The 16,780-nt window shown below is 47.0% G+C and overlaps 1 protein-coding gene across 1 annotated transcript; it reads left to right on the forward strand.

Moving 5' to 3' along the window:
- The first annotated feature begins 1,445 nt into the window (after positions 1-1,445).
- On the forward strand, positions 1,446-12,682 carry HERPUD1 (homocysteine inducible ER protein with ubiquitin like domain 1). Its single transcript, XM_004015015.4, has 8 exons — positions 1,446-1,673; positions 4,441-4,518; positions 4,607-4,681; positions 5,590-5,720; positions 8,690-8,812; positions 9,354-9,704; positions 11,009-11,114; positions 11,918-12,682. The coding sequence occupies exons 1-8, from the start codon at positions 1,527-1,529 to the stop codon at positions 12,080-12,082; spliced, it is 1,176 nt and encodes a 391-aa protein (XP_004015064.1). The 5' UTR covers positions 1,446-1,526; the 3' UTR covers positions 12,083-12,682.
- The last annotated feature ends 4,098 nt before the right edge of the window (positions 12,683-16,780 follow it).

The following is a 16,780-nucleotide window of genomic DNA, read 5'->3' on the forward strand; positions in this document are numbered from 1 at the left end:
CCCCCTTCAGTATTCTGACCTGGAGAATAGTCCATGGGGTCGCAAAGAGTCAGACACAACTGAGTAACTTTCACTTTCATCGCCACCCCCCCAACCCCATGTATGTGACTGTATTTGGAAATGGGGTCTTTGCAGATGATCAATTAAGATGAGGTCATTAGGGTAAAGACCTAATCCCATATGGCTGATGTCCTTATAAAAAAGAGGGGGAAACTGGGACACAGAGACGTGCATAAGGAAAATGATGTGAGGGCATGAACACTGGGGGCGAGGGCGGGGGCGAGGGGAGGAACGACACGCTGACCATGAAGGCAGCATCACCCCGGCAAATGCCAGAGGTTGCCGGCAGGGAAGAGAGTCTTCCGCACTGCCTTCAGAAGGGCGAACCCTGCCCAACACCTTGATCTCAGACTTCGAGGCTCTAGAGCCGTGAGACGCTAATACATTTCTGTCCTTTAAGCCACCCCGTTTGGGGCACTACATCCGCCAACCAGACCAGGTTCCTCCAGTTCCTCTCTTGCCCTTACCAAACTTCCGACACCTGAAAAACAGATACCCCAACAAGATTGGCGCAAGGATGGGCTAAGCACAATGGCAGTTTTATTTTTTCAAGACCTTTTTTCCTACAGAGGGAGGGCGTGTCTACAGCAGCAAGGTCTTTGAGGTCACTTTTTAGGATAACAGAATCCTGCCTTCCCTTCTCATCCCGTTTCAAGGAAGCATGTTAGTATCCTATAGACTGAGGACTTTTTCAAACAGCCCCCAGCTTAACCGAGACTGTGCCCTGCCTGCCACTCATTAGTATGATGTCCCACACTTGGGGGTGTAACTTTCAAGACTGAGGTCACAGATGGACAGGCCACATTGGTTCAGATTCCTGCATCCTTAACCCAGGAAGGATCCGCCCTTCTTCCTGGCCCTCCTAGGGCGCCGCAAACTGGGTCCGCTCAGCGGTTCTTTGAGCCGCGGCAAGGGTCGGGGTGGCGCGGCCTGCCCTGGGGGCCTGACGTCTGGGTGCCACCCCTGGGAAGGGAAAGAGTAAGTGGGACTAGGGGCAAAGGGGCGGGGGTGCTGCTTTGTGAGGAAACAATTTGCAGAGGCTGCCAAACCGGGAGGCTACAGGGACGGCCCTCCCTAAACGGCCTTGAGCAACCCGACCAAGGAGCACGCCAGTGTCCTCACACGGGGCGCACGCACCCCGGCATGGTCACCGAACCCGGGCTCCCCAGCCGCAGCCGCGACTCTGGGTGACGCCACCGCGGCGGGTTGCATCAGCCCGAGCCCACGGGCCTTGGCCCGCCCTTCCGCCCACGGAGCTGGGCGCCGATTGGGCCACGTTAGGGCAGGGGCCTCCGCCTCAGCCAATGGGCGACAGCCACAAAGGGTTCCGTCCGCAGAGTCCGGGCGCGGGGTGTCTATAAAAGGTGCCAGAGGCGGGGGCGCGCGCCCCGGAGACTGGAACCGTCGTTGCGGGGGTTGCTGGCGGCTGGGACTCTTCCTCCCTACTGTCTGGGGGCGCCGCCGACATGGAGCCTGAGCCCGAGCCCGAGCCCGTCACGCTCCTGGTGAAGAGCCCCAACCAGCGCCACCGAGACTTGGAGCTGAGCGCCCAACGCAGCTGGAGCGTGGGCCGCCTCAAGGCCCATCTGAGCCGCGTCTACCCCGAGCGCCCGGTGAGAGGGGGGCCCCGACTCCCGCTGCCAGCATCCCTCAACCCCGGCTGTCATCCTCGCAGCGCTCTTCGCGCCGCTTCCCACTAGAGAGGCCATGTCCGCCTCCCCTCTCCCCGTACCCTTTCCCTTGGCCGGCCGGCCTCCAATGGCTGCTCCCCACAAGTCCAGTTTCCCAGGCCTCTGGTCTCCCCCTTTTAGTGCCCTGCCGCCGTAGGCGCCCCTTGACTTGGCCCCGCGACTGTCTCTTCCTCCTTCTAGGCCGCCATCGCCCCGCCTTCCTGACGGGCCGCCTTCCCCTGTCACGTCGCCTTCTAGGCCCCCAAACTCTGCCATATACCTCTCCAGACTCCTTCTCGTCCCGTAGATCTGGCTTCCAGCCTTAGCCAAGCCGCTGAAACAGCAGTTTGACCTTGGGTGAATCATTTCATCCTCCAAACCTCAGTTTTCCCCAAACGTCAGAGCGACGTGTTCCTGGTTAGGATCGTATCCGATTAAGTTAGAAAGAAATAAGGAAATAAGAAAACGTGAAGGGTGCAGAATGAGTTTTCTGGTGTGGCCTCTCATTGCGGAGAGGAGAGTGCAGGGGCTAAGCCCAGGCCAGTGGCTATGGAGAAGCATGGTGAGCGCCCGGCCGTGTGTACCTAAGGCCCCACACCCAGGAGCAAGGACGTGGCTGTTCCTCTCCCCGTCCACCTTCCGCCACAGGGGCCCCTCCCTGTGAGCTGGACTCCACAGCCTCTGCCTAGTCCCAGGGAGGAGCCTCGTGCACTTTCTGGTAAAGAGTGACTTAGAACGCAAATAGGTGGAGGGAACCTTCCCGAGTCTGGGTTTTAAAGACTTTGGTCCCACAATTACAAAGATTTCCTTGCTTTGTTTTGGTTGACACATCTGTCAACATCACCCTTAGCGACAGCCCTCCCTCCCCACCACGTGATGGAAGCCATGAACTGGACCTTCCTGTATTTACTTTCTACTCTAATATTATGTAAGTGTCAGCAGTGTTCTTTGCTGCCCACGGCTGTAATTCCCCTCCACCAAACAGGAGAGGGCATCAAGTCAGGAGGAGATTGTGAAATTGTTCCTCATTATCTGAAGCGTTAGAACCTGCCATGGCTAATGGATCAGGTTATTTTTGTTCTGTGTTGTCAAGAAGGTGGAAGTGTGAGTGTCCGTCCTGAGCCATTCTTTTGAAATTTACTTAAGAAGCTCCCATTCTGTTAGCATTTATCTTGGCACTTTTGCGAGGTCACCATAGTTGCTTCCAAGAAACCAGGTGTTAAGCTGCTATGAGAATGGCTATTAGGTGCACAAATTGGCGAGGCCGGTGTGGGCTCTTGTTGCATCATTTGGTGAAAGGCGGTGTTTTGGAAGAGAACTTTCCTTTAGGGCTTCCCTGGGTGAGGAGCATCATTCTTATTAAATCTGAGGACCTAAAGTTGTAAGTAAAAGGTGTCTGGGGTATGTAAATTTGTGTTTAAAAATTATGGCTGAAGCACACTCGTCGTTTGCTTTGTAATGTGAGAACCCTTTCTTTTGATAGTGGTTTGCTTAATATGTTTTTCTTCAAATCAGCATTCTTGGTAAAGACACCAGTGTCATTTCAGGCCTTTAACAGGCCTCAAATCACAGGCACCTGTGGTTTTCAAACCTTTCCTAGTGTGGAACTCTTTAATAATGCAGGATCCCACCTATGCAATAACATTTACAAATCCAAGTGTATAGCGTTTACTTAAAAAGTTCAGTTGGTGAGAATGATAGTGAACCCAACATTCAGTATATTTCTGTAGTTTATACTTGCCCAGTGTCAAAAAAAAGTCCTGATTTACACAGGTAAATAGATACTGTTATTGTTTTGTTTTAAACAGCTTGCTTTGTATCTCTGGCTGCTTCACAGGAATGCAAATTTTGTATAGTTGGTTATTCTGGCAAGAGTAGGTTAAGAAGTTAGTGGTGCACTCCGGTGTACTGACTTTGGTGTGTACCATTTGAAGCCTTTAAGTCCAGCTTTTAAGGGAATTAAAAATAGATTTTAAAAGTGAGATCTGTATAAAAGTGTGTGGCACCACTGTGGTTTTAAAATCACTGGAATGGAAAAGAGGGTTAGGAATCTTGACTTTAGCAGCAGGTGACCTTGGACCAGTGAATCTTAGACGTTCCCCCTCCCCCTTAGAATTGCTTGCTAAGGTGCTTCAGTCATGTCTGACTCTTTGCTACCCTATGGACTGTAGCTTGCCAAGCTCTTCTTGTCCATGGAATTCTCCAGGCAAGAATACTGGAGTAGGCCTTCCCGACCCAGAGACCTAACCCATGTTAAAATAGGCATACTGAATATCTCACAGGGCTGTGTGGAGTGTTGCCACACAGCATCCCCTCTCTAGCTGCATTTGTATGTTGGGAAAAGTCTCTTGGAGGGCTTAAGTTTATAACTGCTTCGTGTTATCTTGGGATGGTATTCTGTGGTTTTAGTGAAGGCTAGCTTTGACTTCTCTGAGACCAAAGGAGGTTTTAAAGTTGGTTACTGTAGGAAATTCAGATTGGTGTTGCCATAGGCTTTGTGGACTGGATGTAGTTTGCCCTCCTGAATTTGTTTGTATGTTAGAAATCAGTTTATTGAGAATGTTCTAAATAAACGTATATGGGGCCTTTGGAAAAATGTTCTCCTGTGATGCTGGGGGGAGAAAAATTTAATATTTGTATAAAACGGTGTCTTCTGTTTGGGAACTTGCAGGGCTAAGTGCTGACCTGTGCTACTCTTTCTTTCCATTAGCGTCCAGAGGACCAGAGATTAATTTATTCCGGGAAGCTGTTGTTGGATCACCAGTGTCTCAGGGACTTGCTTCCACAGGTATCACTTAGTACTGTTAAGTTTTTGAATGTTTTTAAGCACTAACCGGGTTGAATTCAAGCCTAAAGTACTTCCTTATTACTTTCAGCAGGAAGAACGACATGTTATGCATCTGGTGTGCAATGTGAAGAGTACTTCAAAAACGCCAGAAGCCAGTGCAAAGGTACGTCTGCTCTTTCATGACTGCATGGCAGTTTGTGTCATTCAGACTGTCAAGGTAGAAAGAAAGGAAGTTGGGTTAAACTCCTAAGCGAGCCTCTTTATCATGTAATAACTTTGTCTCAGGAGTAAACTGTTGTCAGTACAAATGAGAGTTTACTATAATAGAAGTAGACTGTTCTATTAGTCTTGTCGTGGAAAAGTGGAGTTCTGCAGTATTCTCTTCTCTGGGACACAGTTTGACCTATAGTGGCTTGGTGTCCAGATCGCCAAACTAGCAGTCATGAATTTAGCACAGAATAAATTTCTTCTAAGGAATCATTCATTTTTATAGAGTAAAAAAGTGACTATTTCCTTTGGAAATTTTCATTTGTTGGGATAGGAAAAGACCACGATCTTTCTAAAGACTCGTGTTAATTGGTTAAAGTCCCTTGTTTTTCATTTCACAGTGTTAGTTCAAATATACTCTATTAATATTCTAATGTGATACATGCTAAATTTGCATTACAGCAGTACATCCTGAAACATCTGAATATACTAAAATACTTCAGGTCTGTGTTGTATTTATAAGCCTTATCAATCGAATTTAATTTCTTGATTTAGTAAATTTAACACCGTAAGATGAATCGAGCAGTAATAGGAAGCTATTGCTTTCTCAGCAATGATAACTTCATTGGAAGATTTTAGTGAAACTACAGCTTAGCTACTCTAGGGAAAAAGTATAGATTTAGTATCTCTGTATTGATACTGTGTTGAGAAAATTTCAGAATATCTATGTAACATGGCGTCTGTTTGATTTTGTCAAGTTCAGAGGTCAGGGTTGAGGCATCCATTCACAGCGAAAGAAGCCTTGAATCTCGATTTCAGACAGTTGCATCAGGCCTTTTGTTCTTGTGTTCATGTTGCACTTAGGTTGCTGAATCCGCAGAGCAGCCCACTGGCCTTAATCAGGGACAGTCCCCTGGGGATTCCTCAAGTGATGGTTTAAGGCAGAGGGAGGTTCTTCGGAACCCTTCTCCCTCTGGATGGGAGAACATCTCAAGGTGAGTGTTGTCATAAAGAACATGAACATGCATCAGTTGCATCAACTTACGAATAAGCTGTGTTTGTACTATAAGTCATGGAACTTTAAAAGGGACGCAGTTTTGCTTTATAAGGGCTCACTTTAAAGACCTCTTATGTATTTAACTTAATACATGGCCTTTTGGGAACATCTGAAAAGCAGAGAGGCGCATCATCCCTTCTCCGTGGGTGTGCCAGGCACAGCGCTGACCTCACAGTGGGAGTCGGTGCTGCTGCCGGGAACGGCTGTGGTCAGCACTGTGCAGCCGCTTTGCTGAGTGGCTCTGTGCTTTGTCGTAACAGTGGGTGACAAAAGGTAAAGGTATCATTTGAGAAATGCTCTGCCAGGAACTGTGTTGGCGAAGCTAGGAGAGGGGGTGCAATTAGAGCTTTTCTTTAGAGCCAAAGCCAGAAGTGTCTAAATGGTGTGGGCTGTTTGTATTTTATAGCCGGCAATGGCACCCCGCTCCAGTACTCTTGCCTGGAAAATCCCATGGACGGAGGAGCCTGGTAGGCTACAGTCCATGGGCTCGCTAAGAGTCGGACATGACTGAGCAACTTCACTTTCACTTTTCACTTTCATGCATTGGAGAAGAAAATGGCAACCCACTCCAGTGTTCTTGCCTGGAGAACCCCAGGGACGGGGGAGCCTGGTGGGCTGCTGTCTATGGGGGCGCACAGAGTCGGACACGACTGACACTACTTAGCAGCAGCAGAACACCTTTTTAGGAAAGATGCTATGGGAAAAAACAGTTTATTAATTATGAGTTGAAATTCTTTTCCTCTCTTGAGTCCCCTGCCTTCTGTTTCTTAGTTTTCAATACCTGATTGTTGCTGGTCAGACATTTGAGGAATGAAGAGTTGGTTCTTTTCTTAATGGAAATTTCAGATATACATGGAAGTAGAGGGAACTGTATAATCGATCTTCATGTAATGATTAAAATTTTTTGCCATACTTGCCTTCTCTATTCCTCCTTTCCTTTTATCCTGAGGTATTTAAAAATAATTCTCAGACATTGTCAGTTCACCCCCATATACTTCAGGATATAACTCTGAAAACCTTGTAGTTAGTTACTTTGTATATCTGGAGTGTTGTCATCAGAGCTAACAAAAATACTTTATTTTGTCATTTCTACACACACACTGTATCTTTTTGCAATTTTTATTGACATGGGGCTTCCCAGGTGGCTCAGTGGTAAAGAGCAGTGCAGGAGATCCAGGTTCGATCCCTGAGTTGGGAAGATCCCCTGGAGGAGAAAATGACAACCCACTCCAGTATTTTTGTCTGGAAAATCCCATGGACAGAGGAGCCCCAAGGGCTACAGTCCATAGCATAGCAAAGAGTTGGACGTGACTGAGCAACTGAGCATGAACTCATAGTTGTCTTGCGGAGCTGTACCAATCTGTGTTGTATGGCAAAGTGATGCAGTTATACACATACATACATTCTCTTTAAATTTTTATTTTCCACGATGATTTATCACAGGATATTGAGTATAGTTCCCTGCATCATACATTAGGACCTTGTATCTTTAAATAATCAAAAACAGTATCGTACCATGACATCCTTGTATTAGAATACAATTTTTGAAGTACTCTGGGTGTGGAATTTGGTTAAAATACTGTTGTCAGTGTACAAGTCAGATAATTGAATCCATTATTGGATAGATGCTCTTAAAACTGCATCTCTTTTTGACTGTATGATTTGAAAATTGAGGCTCATATCTCTGTGAATTTCACTGTCATAAAACTTGTTGATTTCATCCAACAAATATTTATTGGACAGACAGTGCATGCACCTTTGTTTAAGGATATGAGTCGACCAGCACAGATGACCACACAACTCCTCCTGGTCTTCCTGCAGTTCTGGTAGTTTGTAGTCTGTGATGTGATGCCAAAGGAGTTCACTGTGTAGGGCTCACAGGCGGAAGATGAGTCCCACACACACCCTGCCCCAGGCTGTGCTGAATGACAAGCATGAGTTTGGTGTCACATAAACAGGGCTTCAATCCAGCCCTAACTGCTTAGGAGTTCGGCAGCCTCGTCCAGATCCTTTGTCCTCCCTGAGCTGTCCTCAGGCTCCCCTCTGTAAATGGCGTGGCTGCAGAGCTCCACAGACTCGCTGGGGATCCAGTGAGATAGCAGCCTGCTGGCCTCACAGGGCACAAGTGGTCAGTAAGCATGGCTGGGTGATGCCGCACGTAACTCTGCCCCCTTTATATTTCAGATCTAGGGTTGGGAGAAAAATGGTGTTAGAAGGGGAGTATTTCCTGCAGAAAAGGCTTTGGAGAGATGTGACTTTTTTGAGCTGCTCCTGTAGGATGAATAGTGGGGTTTAGACCTTCAGTGGGAGAAGAAAATGGCAACCCACTCCAGTATTCTTGCCTGGAGAATCTTGTGGACAGAGGAGCCTGGTGGGCTGCTGTCCATGGGGTTGCACAGAGTCGGACACGACTGAAGCAACTTTACATGCGTGCATGCATTGGAGAAGGAAATGGCAACCCACTCCAGTGTTCTTGCTTGGAGAATCCCAGGGACAGAGGAGCCTGGTGGGTTGCCGTCTGTGGGGTCACAGAGTCGGACACGACTGAAGCGGCTTAGCAGCAGCAGCAGCAGACCTTCAGTGAGATTCCACAAGCCTAAAATAAGGGTGGGGATCCGCTCAGACTGAAAAGGTCGGCCTGGTTGTGCGTCAGGGCAATGACATGAGGCCCTGGTGCTGGGCGAGGGCCCTTGTGCTCCCCTGGGACCCAGACCGTGGCAGGAGGGCTTCGTCAGCACCTTCTGTGATTGCATTGCACTGTGCCTCGTCTGGAAACTACGTGTAACTGTCACAAAGCCCAGTCTTCTGTCTCCTTCTGTTTTGAATTCCTGATTGTGACTTAAACTTGGTTTTCATTGATTCATACTAAGCCGACTCAAACCGAGCATTTTTTAACATCTTTCATAGGCCTGAAGCGGCCCAGCCGGCATTCCAAGGCCTGGGGCCTGGTTTCTCGGGGTACACGACCTACGGGTGGCTGCAGCTCTCCTGGTTCCAGCAGATGTACGCGCGGCAGTACTACATGCAGTAGTGAGTGTTTCCCCGCCGTGCTGGGTGTGGCCAGGGCTCCCAGGAGCGGAAGAGCTCACGCCCATGTTTCCTGTAAAGCCAGAAGTGGAGGGCTGAGTGTGTTTTCATTATTATCTGCAGAGCCCTGGTGTGTCTGGTTCTGTGGGTGGACAGTGTAATGGTAACTACTAACTTGTGTATTGACACAGGTGTGCTTGTGTGTGATCCATGGTTTGATGACTGTGGAGAATACATTCCTTCCTTTTCAATTTGTGGTATCTTTAATGGTTTAAGAAATCTTTAATTTACTATTGCACTGTACTTTCATGATAGCCTTGGTGTTTAATTCCAGACGAAATTTACCAAGTGGCTTCCCTTAGGAGCAGAAAAGCTTTTAAAGATATGATTGCTAGTAAAGAAGTTCTTCGCTAAGTTAAAGAAAATCGGCATTTGTACATCCCTGCTTATAATTCTTAGTAGTAAAAGATGTAAAGGAGATGATGAGAGCCAGCCTTCAGGATGCCTCGCTCTCAACAGTATCTGCCTCTTGTTTCTGTCTTAGCTTAGCCGCCACTGCTGCATCAGGGGCTTTTGTCCCCGCACCAGGTGCGCAAGAGATACCTGTGGTCACTGCACCTACTCCAGCCCCGATCCACAACCAATTTCCAGCTGAAAACCAGCCTGCCAATCAGAACGCTGCTCCACAAGTGGTGGTTAACCCTGGGGCCAATCAGAATCTGCGGATGAATGCTCAAGGAGGCCCCATTGTGGAAGAAGATGACGAGATAAACCGAGATTGGTTGGACTGGACCTACTCAGCCGCCACGTTTTCCGTGTTTCTCAGTATCCTCTACTTCTACTCCTCCCTGAGCCGATTCCTCATGGTCATGGGGGCCACCGTGGTTATGTACCTGTAAGCAGATGATTTCGCTTTTATTCCCTCTTTACTGCAAACTACACTATGTGGTGACTCAAACCAAGTACAGACTTGCCTCTTCTGAGCAGTTTCAGTCAGCATTTAAGGAGGTATATTTAATAAGTCATTCTGGCATTTTCAGTGTAAAGAATCGATGGCTTGGTTGTGCATTGCCGACGATGCGATTACATCTGTGTTGATACAAGAACAACGTTCTCTTCTTTTCCTCTAGTTAAGCTACCTGCCAGGCTTCTTTCCATACTGGGGCATGGAAAGAAAAATTGTGTTTGTGTTGAATAAGAACACATTTGTCTTTTCCCAGGCTACAGCTGCCTCCTAGGATGAAGGCCACTGGCTGTGGCATAGTCTTAAAGAGGCAGGGGACTGTTGCGGGCCTGGCATTTGGCTGCATCCATGATGCTAGTGGTTCTCAGCCAGAATGGGCCTACATCTTCCTCTAAGCCTAACCCTTACCCTCAAGCATTTGGCAGTGTCTGGGGACATCGTTAACTCTCAGCAGGGATGATGGGGCGAGGTGGTTCTACTAGCATCTAGTTGATAGCTGCTAAACATCCTACAGTATGCAATTCAGCCCCTCAGTGAACACCCAGCCTGGGACATCAGCAATGCCGAAGTGGGGACACCCTGGCCTGGAGTGATACCTCCTTATTTGTGGTGAAAACTGACTGAAGACAATTTTCCTCTATAGGAAAAATGGATTTTTTTAGTTTTAGAAAATCTTAAAAAAGAAATATTTAGAAAAATGTGTTCAGTACTCACACCCGGTATTAATCATGGTTAATATTTTGTCATGTTTGCTTCAATACTTGGATTTAAGTGGATTTTCCAGATAAAACTTTTAGGTAATTTTTTGAATTCTGTAGTCTGTAGAATCATATATTTAGGTGACTAAGTCTAGGTCTAATTAGTGTGTTATGACATAGAGTCACAGCCATGTGTGTATTTCCCCTTTTCCTCTCTGTTCAAGTTTTCAAATGTCAGGTCTAGCTCAGGTGAGCAAGAATGTATCGAGCGCGTACTGCGTACCAAGTGCTCTTTATGTTGCTGGGCGCACGGTGATGAATCAGGCATGGTTTCCAGAGTGACCATCGAGAACCTCACATTCCACCTGGCCTGCTAGAATGCGTCTGCAAATGGGTCTGGCTTCAAGCTTCTAATCGCATCCTGTTTTGATGAGAGGAGGGGAGCGAGGGGGACCTCCTCTCATCAAGAGGGCCCTTAAATTCTTGAGTACGTCTCACTCTGTTCACTAAGATGGACTTAATGTGCTTCCTTCGAAGGCATCATGTCGGGTGGTTTCCGTTTCGGCAGAGGCCAGTTCAGAACTTCCCTAATGATGGTGGTCCTCAGGAGGCTGTGAATCAAGACCCCAACAATAACTTCCAGGTATGGAGCCCAGAGAGCCCGGTGTGAAGTGCCAGGCCCAGGAGTCCTTCATCTCTAAATACCTTGTGGTTTTTTCCATTTTATTAGATTAAATATTTCAAGATTTTTTCCAATTTATTCTTAGAGCAGTAGCTGTTTTTAAAACACTGTCACAAAATCTGTCAGGTCTTTTTGTTATGTGGCAGTTTGCATTTTGGGACATGTAAATGGATTTTGAAATTCACTATTTTGAGTATTCATGCTCAGTAACAATGTATTATACCATGGAAACTGCTAATGGAGAGTTATTCTAATTAAGAGTTAGGAACATGTGCCTGTCTCTCTCACAGAATAGGTTTCTTGGAAAATAACATACAGAAATAGGATTTCTATAAGGCAATATAATGTGCAATCCTAAAGGAGATTCTTTTTAATATAAAGTATCACTGTAGTATCTGTTTTTAGAATCCTGTGTTTCCAGTTTCAGTTGCTTTTTTTTAAAACTCGGAACACTGCCAAAGTTAGAAAAATATCCACGTTTAATAAGTGTCAAGCTTAATTACTAACTTAATAATAGTTGAAGATCTAGTTACTTCATTTGATACTGTGGCCAGGGATACTGAAAACCAGGAGGGTGTTCAGCACAGTTGTGCTCTGGAGGCTGGAGGAGGAGCTCCGTCCAGCATGGGATGTCATCCCTGGCGTCCTGTCTGCGTCACTTGGTTTATGGGCAGGGACCCAGGGAGTCACTCTGCCCTTGCCTAATGTTACTGGGTGCTTGTCACAGTCCTAATTATTTTCTCCTTGTGGTTTATTCCCTACAGGGGGGCCCTGATCCTGAAAGTGAAGATCCCAGCCACCTCCCTCCAGACAGAGATGTACGAGGTGACGAGCAGACCAGCCCTTCATTTATGAGCACAGCCTGGCTTGTCTTCAAGACGTTCTTTGCCTCTCTCCTTCCAGAAGGCCCTCCAGCCATAGCAAACTGACAGTGTTTCCTCTCTGGCTGCTGGAAGCTTTGACAGGCGTGGGCTGGATCATCTGATGCTGGCTCGATTTCCTTACCTGGATGTGGCGGTGGCACAGAAATAGTATAAGAATCTACAAAGAGGATGATATGCTTTTGTGATTAAGCAAAAGCAGTAAGTAAGACATGAAGCCATGATACAATTGATGAACAAAAAATGCCTACAGGCTTCTCATGTCTTTGTTCTGAAGAGCTTTAATATATACTGTTGTAGTTTAATAGGCATTGTAAGTAGAAGGCATTAGTTTCGCATGTTTATGCCTGAGGAACTTTTCCAGATGTGTGTGTCTGCATGAGTGTTTGTACATAGATGTCATAGACGCAGAAATGGTTCTGCTGGTACGATTTGATTCCTGTTGGAATGTTTAAATTACACTAAGTGTACTACTTTATATAATCAATGAAATTGCTAGACATGTTTTAGCAGGACTTTTCTAGGAAAGACTTATGTATAATTGCTTTTTAAAATGCAGTGCTTTACTTTAAACCAAGAGGAGCTGTGCAGAGGTGAAAACCTTTGCTGGGTTTTCTGTTCAATAAAGTTTTACTATGAAGGACCCTGGCAGAGACTCCTGTCATCTTGGTTGTTTACTCCGCGTCTGTCGTCGCTGGGTGGTCAGCAGTTGAGTTGCCGATTTTTGAGTAACCTGAATGTTTTGCAACCTGAATTCTTTTTATAAAAGGACCATTTGTACTGATTAAAAAGATAAGGTAGAGCCACGGAAGTTTTAACGCACTGAGATTATGCCTGTGTTTGCCCTGCACTCCCCATTTCCTGATTTAAATAAGATTGGCTTATGTTGTAACCCATCAGCTCTAAATTCCCCCTATTTAAAGTTAGTGGCTTTGCTCTCTCTCCCGCGTGCTGGGGCGCTTTTCTCCCCCTGTCTTTAGATCAACGTGCCCTCATTCCTCGAAGATGGATTTTCCTGCTATCTTCTAAATAAAATAGAGCTGTAACACTGATTTGTTGGAGAGCTATAACACAGTCTATCCAAGACCTGAGAGCTGTGACTCGCCGAGGGGGCTTTAATGTCAGTCACTCCAAATCTTTGTTGTGATGAGACAAAGAATTGAGGAACATATACTCGCGTGACATCTATGGTGCCGTGACTCAGATATAACCTGGCTGAAACAACCTCCGCGTGGAAGAGGCCAAGCACAGCCGGAGCCCAACTCAGCGAAGCTCCTGCGGTAGAGGCAGAACGCAAAGAAAATCCAGTGCAGGGGAAGGCCCATCATGCTGGAAACCGGGACAGCGGAAAGCCCACATGGCCCAGTCTCAGATCCCAGAAGACCTCCAGCTAAGGAAAAGAATGGCTTCCTAGCTGGCTCAGTGGTAAAGAATCTGCCTGTCAATGCAGGAGACCCTGGAGATGCGGGTTTGATCCCTGGGTCAGGCAGATCTGCTGGAGAAGGGAATGGCAACTCACTTCAGTATTCTTGCCTGGAGAATCCCATGGACAGAAGAGCCTGGAGGGTTACAGTTGGGAGAGCGGGGGTAGGGGGCAGCATGGCGGGGAGGGTTGCAAAGAGTTGGATGTGCCTTAGTACTCTTGCCTGGAAAATCCCATGGACGGAGGAGCCTGGTAGGCTGCAGCCCATGGGGTCTTGAAGAGTCAGACCCAACTGAGCGACTTCACTTTCACTTTTCATTTTTACACATTGGAGAAGGAAATGGCAACCCACTCCAGTGTTCTTGCCTGGAGAACCCCAGGGATGGGGGAGCCTGGTGGGCTGCCATCTATGGGGTCGCACAGAGTCGGCCACGACTGAAGTGACTTAGCAGCAGCAGCAGCAGTAGTGACTAGCACACAGCACACACAAGCAGAAGATGAGAGGTAATGAAAAAAAGGGGAATTGAGTGCAGTTTTCCACTGAGAAATCACACACAAGCCAGTCTTGGGATGATGGTTGCCTGAAGATCAAATAACAATAAAGTCTGGAAGATGAAATTTCAAATTATTTGGCAAAAAAAAAAAAAGCTAGTGGCTTTGTGCTTTTCACCTGTTCACATGTCATGCTGAGCTTTACTCTTGGACTTTATTTTTTTTGAGACTAATCTGAAAAGTAGAGTGCTGTGTGTTTTTCACAGGAATGATGCTGTAAGTAGAAAGCTAAAGGCCTGGGACTATGGTTTTCAGCAAAGTAAATCAGCTTGTGTCACAGTCACGATCATTTATTTTTGGCTGCACTGGATCTCTGTTGCTTTTTTTTTTTGCAGAGGCTTTCTCTAGTTGTGGCGAGGGGGCTGCTCCTCATTGTGGCGCAGGGCTTCTTACTGAGGTGGCTTCTCTCGTGGCGCACAGGCTCTAGGCTCACGGGCCCTAGAGCTTTCGGGTTTCAGTAAGTGCAGCTCGCAGGCTCGGTAGCTGTGGCTCACGAGCTTAGTTGCTCCGCGGCCTGTGGAACCTTCCCAGATGAGGGATCAAACCTATGTCCCCTGCATTGACAGGCAGATTCTTATCCACTGCGCCACTAGGGAAGTCCTGGTCATGTTCATGGAAACATCCTTGTTTACAGTGATGACTGGAAACATCACTGACATCCGATAAACATTCCCTGAACAATTCACAGCCAGATGCTGGGTGGAGGCAAAGCTGTTTAATGTATGTGTTTGTGTGTGCACGCATGGTCAGTCACTAAGTCGTGTCTGACTCTGCAACCCATGGACTGTGGCCCATCAGGCTCTTCTGTCCATGGGATCTTCCCAACCCAGGGTTTGAACCGGTGTCTCCTGCATTGGCAAGTGGATTCTTAACCACTATCACCACCTGGAAAGGACTCCAATTTTATCTATGACTGTGCTTTAAAAAGCCAACCAAGATAATCATGTAAGGAGTAAAATAAAATAACATAGAGTTTGAAATAACACCTGGAACCAGAGGACTGACCAGTCAGGAGCCACTAACGATTGACGAGTTACAAAGGCGATATTTGCTTGAAGGAAGAAGCAACTCGAGACTGGAGGTTCTACAGTTTCACGAGTGAAAAGTGGGTGATAGGAAGAGACTAAGGAGCTGCAGTGAGGGGTCACCGCCAAAACGAGAGTGCAGAAGTGAGACTCCCCTCCCGCCATGGGGCTGGGTTCCTGGCGTACTTGGCCATCGATCAAAGTGGTCATTAAGAGTTGATACGAGGTCATTTTAAAAATCCTGAGTGGAGAAGCCCATCGTCTTATGGAACAGGAGCAGCATCGCTTAGAAAAGACTCCCGGAACCCCAGGCAGCTGGCACTGCTGGGCTCCTGCTTTTGAAGTGGTGAGGCCACTCACTCTCCCTGTGGTGTCCGGTTGCATCAGTTAAACTCCAGATTCCACAGGCCCAGAATAGTTCCAGGAAGGTGCTCCTAAGGACAGCTGACAAGGGTTCAGATTGTCGCTAGCCACATTAAGAGAGGAACCTTCAGACAAGAGTCAAGGTTTAAAGACTTCTGATGGGTGTGAGATATGGCAGAACTGTTTCTACGACAGTTACTAAATGTGCAGTCGCAAGAATGTACTTGCACACCACTGTTAATACTTTGAAAATTGTTGGTTTGAGTCTCTTGTTAAGTAGCAATTAAAAAGCTGAAAGCATAAACCAAAAAATTTCCCAAATGTTAGCTCAGGCCATCATCGCTTTTTAAGTGTGTGTTTTCCAAGGTGTGTTTTCTTGAACCCTGGTTCTATAGAAGGAACACTCCAGAAAATGAGCTTGTGCTCTGTCGCTCAGTTGTGTCCAAGTCTTTGGAACCCCATGGACTGGAGCCCACCGGGCTCCTCTGTCCCTGGGATTTTTCAGATAGGAAGGCTGGAGTGAATTGCCATTTCCTTCTCTGGGGTATATTTACCACCCAGGGATTGAACTGGCGTCTCCTGCGTTGGCAGGCAGATTGTTGACCACTGAGCCACCTGGAAGGCCCCAGGAAGATGATCTCACAGCCAGGTAGATCTGGCAGTTGGTGGGTTTCTGCACTGCAGGGCTCTGAGGGCATTTAACATACTGATGTGCGTTCGAAGGAGGGTGTGTGGTCTGTGGCCTCTCCCTTCTGTGGACCTGCCCAGGACTGGAAAATGTGCCGCAGCTGAGGAAATGCAGTTAAGTTACTGTTAATGAACAACTTGTTTGACACTCTATGCAGCAAACAGGTGCTTGGTGAGAAGTGACGTTATACATCCATAATGAGAAATGGAGGTAAATACTCTTTAGATGGCTAGGGAGGGGATCAGAAGCCAAGCGGATCTATGTTCTGGCTAATAGAGAAAGGGTCCAAGTCATCTTTGTCAAAAGATGCTCTTTCACCTATTTCTAAGGGAGTTAACCCTTTGGGTGAAGAAACTGTAATGGCCTCCCCTGAGGGAGTTCCTTTGAGAGAAGTGACTGAGTCTTCTCAGGACCTGCACCTCACGCGCCTCCCTTTGCTTCTGCATGTATAATCAGACTCAAGTCCCAGCAGGCCTCAAGAAGTGAACAGCTCTGCGAGGCACACCTAAAGAACTGTATGATTTTTCCGACTTATACGGCCAATTCCAGGGTGGGGTGAGAATGGATACTATTAATGGGTGTGGGCTAGTGGTGGAAGCAATAGCAAGTTGGATCAGGCTGGATTTATTTTTGTTAATTTTTTTAAAATTTATTTCTGGCTATGCTGGTTCTTTGTTGCTGCGCGGGCTTTCTCT

Source organism: Ovis aries, chromosome 14, assembly GCF_016772045.2.
Source record: "Ovis aries strain OAR_USU_Benz2616 breed Rambouillet chromosome 14, ARS-UI_Ramb_v3.0, whole genome shotgun sequence".
Lineage (NCBI taxonomy): Eukaryota > Metazoa > Chordata > Mammalia > Artiodactyla > Bovidae > Ovis > Ovis aries.